The 14,837-nt window shown below is 37.6% G+C and overlaps 1 protein-coding gene across 1 annotated transcript in view; it reads left to right on the top strand.

The window, feature by feature from the left end:
* The window catches only part of SPAG17 (sperm associated antigen 17), a 194,160-nt gene that overhangs the window by 60,489 nt on the left and 118,834 nt on the right, over positions 1-14,837 (top strand). Inside the window, exons 4-5 of the mRNA XM_058538916.1 lie at positions 799-930; positions 13,701-13,887. Coding sequence (XP_058394899.1) covers positions 799-930; positions 13,701-13,887 — 319 coding nt within the window. The remainder of the gene's footprint in view (positions 1-798; positions 931-13,700; positions 13,888-14,837) is intronic.

Below are 14,837 nucleotides of genomic sequence, written 5' to 3'. Positions count from 1 at the left end.
TATTTTACGTGATTTTATTTTTTTTGCAGTAAATAAAGTGGTTATAGGGCTCCAAGGAAAAGGGCCCAGATGTTAGAGAGTTGTGTGAAATTTAGGGGAAACAAGCTGTAAAAAGCACAGGCATAAAACAGGCTGTCAGTGCCACACATCTGGACAATACAGCTGTATGTTCCTAGCGGCTGTCGTCACCCAAAGAAAACTCAATAACCTTATTTCACCCCAATTAGGCTGCATACCAACAGGATCAACATTAAGTTGCAAGGGGAGGGGAGCAACATTCATATGGCGCCTCTATGTTAAGCAGCTTTTATCTTTCATTTGAATTTGGTCACCAAGAAATAACAGACTGCTAACATAGCCATTTCCATTATTATAAAACCCTATTTAATTTATAACATCCTAATAAGTCAATGTTTGACAGTTTGGACTATTGGCTGTGCCAAACAATAGACTTTCTGTGGCATGAAACTGACCTATCTGTCATCCTAAATGGAGCCCTGCCTATCTTTCCTCTACCCCTTTTTGGGAGTCTGAATCTAGCACTATTGTGGGAAACACTCTGCCTTATTGGAAAAAGAAATTCATTTTCAGACAACCCGATTTATGTAAAGAGAGGATAAATGCCCCTTTCTATGGCATTGGGGCATTTTTCTCTAATTTTTTTGGCTGGCAATGAGGCACTTTTTGCAGTAAGACAAATATTACAAAACTGAAATACCATTTCGTCTTTTCATCACTGACAGACTGTGCCAAAGGTTATAAAATGCCACTTTTCCTAATAATTGTGTTTCTTCATAGGTGTTAATAGCAGCAAAGGCAATTATGGACAGTGGAGAGAAATTAACCTTGCCACTGATAGGGAAACTCTTGAAATACCAGCTTCTCCAGATTAAATTTAAGGACCAACAGCGACGGGAAAACGAAAAAAAGGTACTGTACGATGGTGCATTTTCTAAAGACGGCAAGCGGTGAATGAAATGGAGCCAGGTTTCTCCAGGGGCACTTCCTTTCGTCCTAAGCCTACCATTAAGTGTTACCTAGCACATTTAGCTGTCGCCTCAACTTCTGAGGGCAAAGGCTATCCAAAGACCTATTGGAGGAATTATATTTTCTCAAAGACACATTAAAAATAAGTTCCCTTATGCCGAAATATGACAACATTCAGGGCATGTGGCTGAGGTTGTTTTTGTAGTAGTCTATTTGTATCCTGGTAACAAAGAGGGGAACCACGGAGAGACAGAGTTGGGAGGAGTAAATATTAAAAGGTGAAAAAGCCCACAAAGTCAGGGTCTAACTATTTAAAATATTTTATGTGATATTCGATAGGAGTGCCTATTAAAATAATAGTCTACATTTGCACCTTCATAATAATCTGAATATTTCAGCAGCAATCCATCCCTTCTACTCCCATATTATACGTATGATTATTTCTTCACATGTAGATTTTTCGTTTAAGTGCCTACGGAAATCAATCTGTATTTTCCAAAGATTCATATTTTCATCTGAAAAAATATTTTAAAATACTTTTAACAAAATAATGCCAGGTTCAAATCTATTTGCTATTATCATTACTCAAAATAAGAGATGTTTTTCTTATTTTCCAAATCATGCTGAAATATTTTTGGAAAGCCAAATGCTTCTCTATGTACGTGTGTAATATATGTGTGTGCACATGTATGTATGAAATGGATTTACATGTAATTGATGTCTTTATGCCCCTAAGAGGGAGAGGCAAAATCAGTTCATGGAAGAAGAAAGAAAAAAGTGAACATTTCCCCATAATACCTTCTTCACCTTTGCAAGACCCCCAAATCTGGTTTCCTATTTGAATTGGACTCTTGACAGGATAATTGTAGGAAAAAAATAATAATGCCACCTTATATTTGTAATATTGGGCTTTATGTTTTTGAAAGAGATTCCCCATATAGCATCTTATTAGGGCGGCGCATATTGTCTTCAGTAAAAATTCTACTGTCGTGAACACACTTGATGGTATAGTTTTCCACCTCTTGAAGCTCTTGCCATCATACACAGGAGATTTGTACCTTAAAAAATACTCAGAGAAGTTAAGACTTGGCAGAAGAAAAATTGGAAAATTTGAAACTAGTATAGAAACATCTTTTCTTGCCTATTTAAATTCCAATGTCATATGGGAATCTGAATTATAAAAAGTAGACTGTGAGTCCTGTGAAAATTCCTGCTGCTTTGTGCTTTTTGCTTCCCCATAGCACCTACAGATATATCTAATGTGCTAAAGGACGTGCATTTACTTGTTTGCCAGCTATTTTAAGTCAGTAATTGTTTGTGATAAGAGTAGGTTTTAGATTTCAGTTAACAAATTTTAAGTAACAATAAATGGAATAATCTGGTAGCTCAGGAAATGTTTTTAAAGCTAGCAATGATAAAAAATATTTCTGCACTGTTATTTCACTAAGCATTTCTTTGAAATGTGAACTATAATAACACAGTTATGAGATTCTAAAGATATGGAAATAATCTTAACTTACTTCTTGACAATTCAAGAGTCCTAAAGAATTGGGGCTTGAAATTTAGATATACATATTTATAAAAAAAAAAAAAAAGTAATAGATGTGTAAGAGAACTCTTTGAGCAATTAAGAGCCAATAATTCCATAATCTAATTTCATGTCTTCATTAGATTGGGTTCCCAAAACACCAACCCCAAATCTCTGAGTTGCGACCATGAGTAAGTGCTAAAAAAATGGATGAAAACTGATTGGAAAGGAGTATACTCCAGAAAATGCTCTTGGTAAAGGCAAGGTTAAAGGAGTTGTTGGAGGGATGGTATAATCTATGTTCATTTCAGCAACACTGCCCAGCAGGTCAGTGGGAACAACTGGGGTTAATGTGTGTCAGCCAGGGAGTTTGGCAGAAAGCAAAGTGAGTATAATGTATGCAAAACTGACACCACGCTGTGGATTAGAAAAAGAAAAGAGGACTTTACCCAATTTCTTCCTCTTTCTTGAACTCAGGGTGAGATTCTGAGATTCTTACAAGGGGAGCGACTGTCTCTTTGGTTTTTTAACATCAACGCGAAATCTATGTAGATGTTTTCTTTCAAATACTAACATGTTGCTTACATCTGTACAACCTAGTGAGTGTTTTGTATCTTCTGTGTTGAATTTTCAGAAATTGTATTTTTAAAAATGAATTCTTAAAAAGTATCCATAGCAGTAAGTATGGAAAATACTAGGGAGAAGGTGTGGTCAAAAATTACTAATATAATTAGATCCTTGTCCTTTTTCCCCGATGAAACAAATGTAATGTATCACTATGTATTCGTCCTATTTTAATCAATCAAAACTATTCTGAAAAATAAATGGTAAATAACATAGTTTCAATTGCCAAATATAGTAAAAATATCATTATTTTCGATTCCACTAATTTCAATAATTTATAAAACTTTAGTCTGGGCTATGCTTAATGTTGCATTTGCTTTGTGCATGAAGAAAGTTTGCTGGCTAATTAATATCATAAAAAATAATACAAGGAAAGATATTTCTTAGAAGAACAGTTTTGAAGCCTTCGCACATGATTTTCTGGGATACAAATCCCTGTCTCTAATGTAAATAAATTGCATTTATTTGAAAACATTTATCCATTTGGAAACACTTTGTTAATTAGTTCCAAATATACATATCATGAAGAAAATACAGTATATTTTCTTCATGATATGTATATATATATAAATATATTTTAGCATTTCAGAACTTCTGAACATGACTCTCTCATACAATTAATCCCAAATTAGATTTTATTATATCTTAAAATCTGAATAAGAGAGTGTTTTGTTTAGGAATGAATTTTCTTTCCATACGTCATTATCTCAACATTTATTCTACATCTTTAGTTCTATCATTATCGATCTATTGTTAATTCATTAACTTAACATACATTAGCTGAGACAAACATTTACAGAAACAATATACTGGGCACATATATTTTCATAATGTTCATTATAATTTTAAAACAAATTGCTTGGTTTCTATTCTGATCCATGTTTTAATTTAGTCATTACCTGAATATTATAGAATCACTCAAATTTTTACTTCTTTTTAACTCCAACTTTCATATTATATATTAATTATAAACATTTATTTAGAAGCAAAACACTTAATTGTGAATCAAAATATTTAAAATATATTGATAATTCAACTAAAAGAAAATATTTAATCATCAAAAAAAAAATAGATGAAAAATGGCTACAACACAGAAAACATTAACATTTTAAATAATCAGCCAGACTAAATCTAGTCTTCTGTGCCTCTGGGTCGAGTTCAGGACATTTGCGTAGGTTTTAGGAAAAGATTCAAATATATTCTTACTGTGCTTTTAATTTGTGAATCAAATAACTAGTCCATATTTTCTTGGATATCTTTAGCATATCTTTTATATAGAAGGAAAACAGTTCTTTCTCTTTCTAGCTTATATACTTTGTACATGTTGCCTTATTTTCTGATGTGCTAGAATTGAAGACAAGGAAGATATGCAGTAAAGAATGAAGGAGAGATGGTATTGGTAATCTTTTCTTAATACAACTCCAAATTAAATGCACCTAAATTTGATAAGACATCATGATGAAGCCATAAACAACCTAGGGCCTGCTCCGAAGAGGGATGGAGAGAAATTAGAGTGGTTTTCACAGACATTTTCCAGTTTACTCCAGTTGAAACCCCGAAACACTGGACACCAGCCAATGTAATGCCATTTTTTGCGTATGTTTTGTTTTAAAAGAAAGGCTATGGGGACATACCAGGAAATTACAGGCTGGTTAGTTTTGATTCAGTTGTGGTTAAAATCTTCAGAAACTATTTTAAGAAATCAAACAGAGGAAGAGCAGGAACTCAGTTTAGAGGGCCCTGTGTGGTTTTAGGAAAGAAATAACTTGCCTCACTAACTGGATGGAATTCTTTGAGGCTGGATTATCGAAATGAGAATACTACCAGCGACACTGTTGGATCTAAGGAGCTGCAAAATCCAACAATTCAGGGTAAATAATAAATGACTCCCTGGTTGGCATATCTGTAAAATAGAAAATAGAATAGTGCTTTCCTAATTGGGATGCTTTTAATTAATGAAAACTTTTTATGGACTTCAGGAAAAATGAAAAGAAACGTATTTAAAATAGAGTGGTATTTTTAAACACAAATAACTACAGTTACAGCAGCTAATAATAATAATTAGCTACCATCATTGACGGTTTGGCACTATACTAACCTCTTTACACATGTTATATCATTTAATCTTTTAAATAACTTTGTGAGGTACAGAGTATTATTCCCAATTTGCAGATGGGGAAACTGAGGATATGAAAAGTTAAGTAAATTTCCCAAGGCCAAATAGCTACTCAGTGGTAGAGCTGGGATTCAGATCCATAACTATCAGACTCTAAAGACCATGTTCTTAACCACTGTGCATACCCCTCCCAAGTGTGTCTCAATAATTATACACAATGGCCCTCTTGGCCCACCATCAATTGAGTGCCTGCTCAGGGATGTTTCCCTGTAGGAGCAATGGCTTTGCTCAGTGACCTACCAACAGCCCTCGGGTCCCACTAATTACACTGCATAAAATATCCTGAGGTTAAATGTGGGGACAAGTCAAGGAAAGGGTCAAACCTCACCAAAGACTAAGGCCGCTGAGCTAACCAACCACCAAGTCCCAAGGTAATCATGACTTCATTTCCAGTGCCACTCCCCTACCCAGAAATGACCTGGTCTCTGGGGAATCTCTTAGAACTAGACTTCCTAAGATTATTCCAAACATCTTCACCCCCTCTCTCTGCCCTTCTGGATGGTGAGGTAGGATAGCATTGGCTAATTCGGTGCTCAAGTCTCTCAGTCACATAGGATACTGCAGGAGACAGACATCAAATAGACATCAGATCCCCCTGCCTCACCCCCACACACAGACGTGGCCATGTTCTGAATCTGTGAATTAGGAATTGCACCCTGAAGATGGCAGTGTGGCACCCCAGGGCATTCTGCAGCATTCTAAAGAGTGCATCATTTGGTCAAGCGAACCCAATACATTCCTAGGCTTATATTTTCTACAACCCAGCAACTCTCTAGAGAAGCAAGCTCCTACCTCAACCCCAGGCGTTACATTTTCTATTCAGTGGAGGAGCAGTGAGGAGAACAGGGGGAAAAGAATAAATACAAAATATAGAAAAGGGAAAACAAGGGCCAGCTCGGTGGTGTAGTGGTTAAGTTCACATGCTCTGCTTCATCGGCTCAGGGTTCATGGTTTCAGATACTGGGTGTGGACCTACACACCGCTCACTCATCAAGCCATGCTGTGGTGGTGTCCCACATGCAAAGTAGAGGAAGATTGGCACAGATGTTAGCTCAGGGACAATCTTACTCACCAAAAAATAAAAGAAAAGGAAAAACAAAATATTCATAATGCCATAATCCTATTACAATTAATGTTAGCATTTTGGTACATTTCCTTTCTGTTTCTTTCTGTGGATTTGTTTCTTTACATAGCTGTAATCATTGTAAAAAAAATTTTAATCCAGCTTTTTTTCCATTAAAATGTATCGTAATTTTTACTCATGACCACAGCATCCACATCTGTCACTATTATTGGTTATGTGATATTGTATTGACTACTATACTTTCATTAACCATTCCTCCATTGTTGAACATTTAGTTTATAATAAACAATGTTGTGATGAACAATTTTATAGTACAGAATTCTCCATATTTTGGATAATTTCCTTAGCATAATTTATAGAAATAGAAATGGATTAATTGGGCCCCAAAATGTTCCCATAACCTTGTGTTTCCAAAGTAGGTTCTAGAACCATTTAGACCCAGTTCTTAATTAAAAACAAAACAAAACAAAAGACCTCCTGGCCAAATGAACTTGGAAATCACTGTGTGTTATAAACAAATCTTGAAGATTTAACAACATATTAACTTATTAAAGATAGAGGAGTCTCATGAAAATAAATCTATTTAATAGTTTTTAATCTACTGTCTCTCAAACTTATTTGATGTGATACATTTCTTTCAGCCCATCTATTGTCCTCTCATCATCTGTGACCAGTAGAATAGATTGTTTATGAGACAGAGTGATATCTTGAAAGACAGCTAGGGAAGCACTCAGAAGACCTACCCGGTTTCTTATAAACCATATAATAATGGAGTAATTTTGTCACTGAACCTCCATGAGCGTGCTTTCTTATCTATATCCTTACTAATATTATTGCAGGAATCTTATGATAGATCATATATGAAATACAAAGTTATACACAAATATGTAGATGTGTTATTAACTATAGGATTAAGATGAAGTATAGCTCTTTACCATCAGTTCCACTGACTTTTACCATTTACTTCCCTATCATTGCAAGGAATAACAGAATAAATACCTGTCAAGGTATTTCAAGGTATTTGAATTTTAACATCAATAAGTCATTTGGACATAGAATATAAACTAAAATATGTTCAAGTATCAAATAACTAGGTTGCCTGTTACAGAGAGGAGAATTTTGTATTTTTCCCTTTAAAAAGTGAGAATAACAAGATTAAGAATTCTAGGTAGGTGTCACTTGATATTCAACTGAGTATGTGAAATGCTAATGCTTTTTTTTGTTGTTGCTAAGACAAGAACCCTCCATCTGCTATGTAGCTTAACTGGTTAAGAAATCTCTGTGCCTACCCAAAGCCATCTCACAGTAGGAGGCATCCAGATGCTTTTTGTACACACTGCATTTTAAAGGAAATGTACTCTATAACAAGCTTGACTCTCCCTTCATATGCCAGGGCACATGTGTTCCCCAAACACCGTGGAGAGAAGGGTCTTTTGGATACACCCCTCATAAATTTTTGTCTTGAATTGTCAAGAGTTCCCTCTGTTCTTTAAGTTGTAAGCAGATGACCATAGAATGAGAACATGCATGCTATGTTATCCAGAAGCAAAAAAAGGCCAAAGAAGAAATTGATGTGAACAAATTTTAGTTTATGATTTAGAAGGGGGTCAATTTTGCTGAATGCTTGGCTAACCTGGCTCACACCCTGCCCCCAAATCCCAAGACCTAAACCCATAGGTGGGAAGGGCTTACTCAGAATGTGAGAGCATAGAGAGAAAAGGAAAAAGATAGGAGGTGATTTTCCTATGATTGGGGCTTGCTAGAAAAGAATGTTTCACCTTTGGACCAAAGTAGTGTTGTAGGGGCCAAGCAGTCAATCACCGTCCAGAACCAGAGGGGCAAAGGAACTGTCCTGGCTCAGCTCAAGTATGCAGGGTGGGAGTAGGGAGGAGCAGGCTGAATACAGGAGAGGAGTAGGTAGACCACCATTAGAGCCAGCCATAGGAGAGCAGAAAGGACCAAGTAGGGCAAGGAACATGATCAGAAATCCACCAAGGAATTCTCTGCCTGGATCTGGTGCCCAGGAGGACCCACGCATTTTCATTCACTTCTGTTCTCTACCGTATAGTTTCTCTGCACCAGGAAAGTGCACATACAGTTGCTCTATCTGGGAAATTGTTTATATATTAATACTTCTTGAAATCTTACCGACTGAAGATACATCACTGTTAAATGGAAAATGCAGAACACTAAGTTGTATAGAGAGAACAATAACAATTAGGTAAAAATGATGCATAAACATAATTTGAAAGAATGCATTAAATATCTTCTTCACTCATCTTCTCTGGGTGGTAGAAATATGGTGATTTTTGTAAGTTCTCTATATAGTTTCCAATTTTTCAACAATAACGATTTTTAAAATTTTTAAAAGTTATTTAAAGAAGTGATTCAAGGGGCCAGCCCAGTGACAACGTGGTTGAATTCATGCACTTGGCTTTGGCAGCCCAAGGTTCGTGGGTGTGGATCCTGGGCGTGAATTTACACACCGCTCAACAAGCCACGCTGTAGCGGCATCCCACGTATGAAATAGAGGAAGATGGACACAGATGTGAGCTCAGGGCCAATCTCCCTCAAGCAGAAACAGGAAGATTGGCAACAAATATTAGCTCAGGGCCAATCTTCCTCACACACATACACAAAAAAAGTGAATCAGGATTTATAAGTATTTTAAAAATATTTCTGTGAAAGTGAGGGAGGCAGATATTGATAATTTCAGTGTTAATGGAAATGAGTTTAAAAGATGCTTTTCTCCCGTCTACCCAGTTTGACCTTACGAAGGGCATGCAATGGCAAAAAGAGAGAGAAAGAAGAGCAGGAAGAGTAGCTGAGGGAGGTGAGGCTCTGTAGAGAAACAGAGCACCAGCAAGGATTATCCAGCGCCTGGAAAGACAGGGCAGAGGGAGGGCAGACAGGCTGGAAAGGAAGGTGCGAAGGCATCAAAGACAGAGACTAACAGGAGAACCATGGAAATAAAATGAGATTAGAGCTTGAGTTCAAACCAGCTTGTGTCTTTACCAAAGCTGTGTATCTGAGGGCAAACGGTGTCTTAATTTATGCCATGGAAGTAAAATTACCCAACTTGCAGGCTGCTTTGTGAGAACAAATTAAAGATGATGATGATGTCTGGAAAGCACATATCATACTGGATCACTAAGTCTCCGCTACTAAAATTTACCGCTTATTTTGAACTTTTGATTGTGATCAGCCCCCTCTTTCTAAGATCCCAGGAGAAAGGGCTCAGAGAGTTCCTTACTTTATAGAACTCCAGCCTTGCTACAGAGGCTGCAGAGGAATGAGAGCTATGTGGCTGCACAGGCTCACGTACCCCACCTAGGAGAGCCTACAGGGGTAGAGGGCCCTTTTCCTGTTTTACCAGGAAAAGAAAAAAAAGCTTTCTTAAATTTCCACTGTACTCAGCAGTGTTTTTTGTAATGATAGAATAAATGAATGAACGTGTAAATAAATAAATGTTTATCCTTCTAAGCAAACTTGAAAATAATTTAACCTGAAACAGTTTCTTCTTTTCAGTTCTAAACATCACCCTGAGATTTTATCTAAAATTGCAGTTGTGGAAGTTTCTGCCACATTTTGATGGCAGAGTTGGGACTTCTCTGTGGCCAGGCTAGCTGTCCACCAAGGAGCTGCACAGGAGCGTTTTACTTTAGTGCGTTTGCCGTGATCCAAGGCCTGCGTGCGTCTTGCCAGTGCCTCTGAGCTAATTGGACTCACAGGCACTGATTTGCGCTCTAGTTTCATTTTAAATTAACCATCTCAAAATTTCCAATAAGCTCTCAACATTGGCAGAGGTTCTACCATATTTCTTCAGTAAGCTTGCGCCCCCACTTTCTGAGATGACTCACGTTATCGTCTCTATCCAAAACCTCCTACCTATACCTGCCCATTCTCAGTTGATAACTTTGGCTCATCTTTCATTTGAAAAAATTGAAACATTCCCTCAACACCAGCAAGACTTCTCTCTTTCTTGCATCTGCACTCAGCCACCCAGCCCCTCCTTGCTCCTCTTATTAAATTGAGAAATTGCCTTTCCTCCTGCCAAAGTCCAGGCATTGACACATTCTCTTGATCTTATCCCATGTTATATCCTCAAAGACTTAGTATTCTCCCCCATATCTTCAATGTCTCCCTCTTTACTGGATCATTCCATCAGCCTGCAAACACAACATCTCCTGACTTTACATACGTACATAGCTTGACCTCATACTCCCCTTCCGTCCACTCATCCACTGAATGGAAGCCCTGGTTCCCCTTCACAACCAAACTTCTCAAAACACTTGTCTACCTAAGTGGTCACCGTATTGTTACTGCCTCCCCATTTACTGCCTCCACACTCCACCATAACTGCTCTCATTAATGTCACCTCTAACTACTAATACTTGTCTTTTCGTCCTTTTCACTCCCCCAGTTCTCTGGCTTTACTCTCTGTTTTTTCCTACCTTTTTAGCATCTCTTCCCGTTCATAGATAATTAACCACTATCTATATGTTACCCACACCTGAATTTGTAACTCTAGCCAAATCTCCCCTCTCAGAAGAGAACGTGTGTATTCAACTGCTTCCTTGACGTCTCAGGGGCATCTCAGATTTAACATGATCACTCTGAGTAGTCTGCCCACCTTAAGTAAAAACCATTTCTCGCCCCAACTTCTCTATCTCTATAAGTGGCACCATCAACTACCCTGTTGTTCAGACTAAATCCAGGGCATTATATTTTTTGTTGCCTTCTTATTCACTCCTCATCTCTAGTCTTTCAACCTCTGTAGTTTCAATATCCAAAATAGATCTCAAATCCATCTGCACACAGTCCCCAACTTATGATGGTTCAACTTAACCGATTTTTTGACTTTACAGTGGTGGGAAAGCAATATGCAATCAGTAAAAGGCGTACATTTTGAATTTTGAATTTTGATCTTGTCCTGAGCTAGTGATAAGCAGCATGATGCTCTCTTGTGATACAGGGCAGCAGCAGTGAGTCCGCAGCTCCCAGACAGCCTTGCAATCATGCGAGTAAACGACCAATACCCTTACAACCATTCTGTACTGATACAGCCATTCTATTTTTCACTTTCAGTACAGCGTTCAATAAATTACATAAGATATTCAACACCTTATTATAAAATTTGCTTTGTGTTAGATGATTTTGATGAACTGTAGGCTAATGTAAGTGTTCTGAGCACATTAAGGTAGGCTAAGCTAAGCTATGATGTTCGGTAGGTTAGGTGTATTAAATGCATTTTTGACTGAGTGATATTTTCAACTTATGATGGATTTATCAGGATGTAATTCATCATAAATTGAGGAAGATCTGTACTTTTTTCCACTCTGCCAACACCTTAATCTGAGTCACTATTAGGTCCTATCGGAACTGTTGCTAGAGATTCCTTACTAGTATTTTTGTTTCCTATTTTGCAAAATCATAGTACTCCTCCACTTAAAACCCTTTGTGATCTTCCCATTGCACTTTTAATAAAATATAAACTTCTTAACCCCACCTCCAAAGCCCTGGATGACCTGGCCCATGCCTCCCCCCCCCCAATCTTGGGCCACTCTCTTCCTTGCCCACTATTCTGCTGTACTCACCTCCCTTCAGTTCCTTGAGCATACCTGTCTCCTTTGTGACTCAGGGCCTTTATGCATACACTTTGTCTTTTCCCTGCTTCTCACATGGATGACTCCTCATCTTTCAGGTCTTCGCTCAAATATTACCTCCTCAGAGAAGCCTTTCATCACCAACTTACTAGACAGGTCACCTCAATTGTGTGTCGATTACTACATGGGGTTTTATCATTCATAGCATTCATGAAAGTTTGTAGTTATATTTTTATCTATTTATGTGATTTTTTCTCTTTCTTCCCCAGTTGGCTAGGAGCTCAAGGCGACAAAGTCCAGCCCTATTTTATAAACCAGTTTATATCTGGTGCAGAAGGAAATACTGGGGCTTTTCAGACCTCTGTACCTTACTTGTGCACTCCTTCCTGCCTCCACTCAAGGCCATTGGTGACATCTGCGGCCTCCCCAATGTTTCCCTCTGCTGCTGAGGAGCAGGTTCTGGGGCAGCAGAGTTTCCCCACCACTGGAACCACAGCTGTTGGCATGCATGGAGAATCCATGAGCACCTCTGACACTTCCTCTGTGTGCCAAAGCTAAACTGGGTTCTTTGGAGCCCTCAACATCCAGAAGTCACTTAGAGTAGGAAAATGCTCATCTCCTCTTCTGTGTACATTCCGTTAGCTGGGCGCCAAAGCAACTCTCCTTGTGTCTAATGTCTTAGAACAGAGTTTTTCAAATTTGATTTCATGATCTCAGGAGAATACAGAGCCCCAGATGTTGCTACAATAATTTAGTTATTTTTGTTTCCAATTTTGTTAAGTATGGAAAAAATATATAATATAAGCATATTCTGGATCTTCTGTATGGCCACCTTGTGGTACAATACTACCACATCATTTCAATGAACACAACCTATTTGTATTTATAACCACATGAGTTGAAAGCATAATTACATTATGAAATAATGCACAAAGCTTTAGGCAATTGTTTGAAAAGAAAAAAATGGTGGGAAAATTGAGTCTTTACACGATATATGGCAATCTAAGCATGCCCCAGAGCAGTGTGTGAAAACTAGCATTGCCAACTGATGTTTTGTGTTGTTCTCTTCTTTGAATGTATCAAATAGCAACCATTGATTATGTCTATACATTTTTAAGTAGCATTATAATAAAAATAATTTGTTAGTTCTAGGTTCCCAAAAGAATCTTTTAACCTTTAAAAATAGTCAATACGCTACTTAAACTATGAGAAACTTTATCACGGAGACTTTTGAGAAAACCGCTCTTTCTGTTTTCCTTTTTATTTAAAATTTTTGTTTTGTTTTGTTAACAACCCTATCTTTCTCTAAGACTCAGACAGAGACTTCTCAGGGTTAGGCTACTCAATAAACCTAAGTTCCTGCCATCACAATGTACTCAGAATCCTCCACTTGCCCTGCTGCCCGACAACTGAGGTAGTTTATTAGGCCACATGACTCTTCTTCAGGATGAATTCCCTTCCAGAAGGCTGTTTGTGTGAACAGTCAGTCTCCTAGCATCCACCCCTCCAGTCCTCGTGCATAATGTGCCTTATCACAACTTAGGCTCAACGTGGGATTTCTACTATCTTGCCCTGAAGAATGAATAAATGAGTACAGAGGTGATTGAATGAAATAAAGAATTAATTCACCTGACAGTAGAAAGGCCATTGCTTGCTCACTCTATGATATGGAGAAAAAATATTCTCTCTTTCCAGGTGATAGAAGACAGACTTAAGACAGAAAAGGATAAAGGGAAAGTGAAATCTCCCAAGGAGAAGAAGGCCCCAAGTGCCAAGGTTGCCAAAGGAAAGGGAAAGGATCAGCCCGAGTCAAACACAACAGTGAAAAAGACCACCCAGTTACAACAGAGGGGAGAGGAAGATGACACCAAACGTTACATTGGTCAGTAAGATGCTCCTCGTGTTGGTTACCTTTCACTTCTTGTCTTATGACCTACGAAATAACTTGAGAAATCATTCCAATAACTATGCTTAATCTTCCCCAGCCTTTTCAGTCTTTATAAAACTATAAATCACATAATACCCATGACACCTCAATAGAAAAACATTTCTATTTGTAATTCATTTATGTTTTCAACAAATATTTAGTTAGCATGTGTCTTGCTATAAGCACATTTACGTAGAGCAAATGAGGGATGAAATTATGAGCTGATTGTGCCACCAAGGAGCTTACTATCTTGGTGGGAACATTTTTAAAAGGCAGACGTAATTATAAGGCAAAGTAAAAAGTCATTATTGTCATGAGTGAAATACAGTGGTAATAAAATCAGACCACTAATTTGGGACTCATGCAGAGCACATAGCTTCCAGACCTCAACTTCTCCCACTACCAGTTTGTCTTAGATAGATCAACTAGAATTTTCTTTCATTTTAGATTATTGATATAAAAATGATTCAATTTAGGCAGCTATGAGTAATTCATTGCCTTCCCATGAGCCCAAACAGAGCTACCTGCTATTGTTTGCATCATATTTAAATGAGATGGCAGGCCTTCACTTCCTTTACTAGTTTGATTCCCCTAATATATCTCTGCTGTATGCACTAGACTTAGGAGAAATGATATTACAGATTCCATGGAAAAATCAATATTGATTTGCTTAGTGATAGAAGAAAAATCATTACTTGGAAATTAAAAGTTTGTGCATCTGTTGCATTATTTTTAAATTGATCTTAATGGACTATTACGGGATGTAAGTTTTCATGTACCATCTACTCTCAATAGTTGCTACATAAACCATACACAGCCTTCACAACTATTGACATACAGGCACAGAATAGTTTGATAGGGAGCATGTCCATATTCAATATTTCCCTCTCCTGTAAACACCTCTA

The sequence above is a fragment of the Diceros bicornis genome, chromosome 4, assembly GCF_020826845.1.
Source record: "Diceros bicornis minor isolate mBicDic1 chromosome 4, mDicBic1.mat.cur, whole genome shotgun sequence".
NCBI lineage: Eukaryota > Metazoa > Chordata > Mammalia > Perissodactyla > Rhinocerotidae > Diceros > Diceros bicornis.
This window is presented reverse-complemented; position numbering and strand designations above follow the sequence as displayed.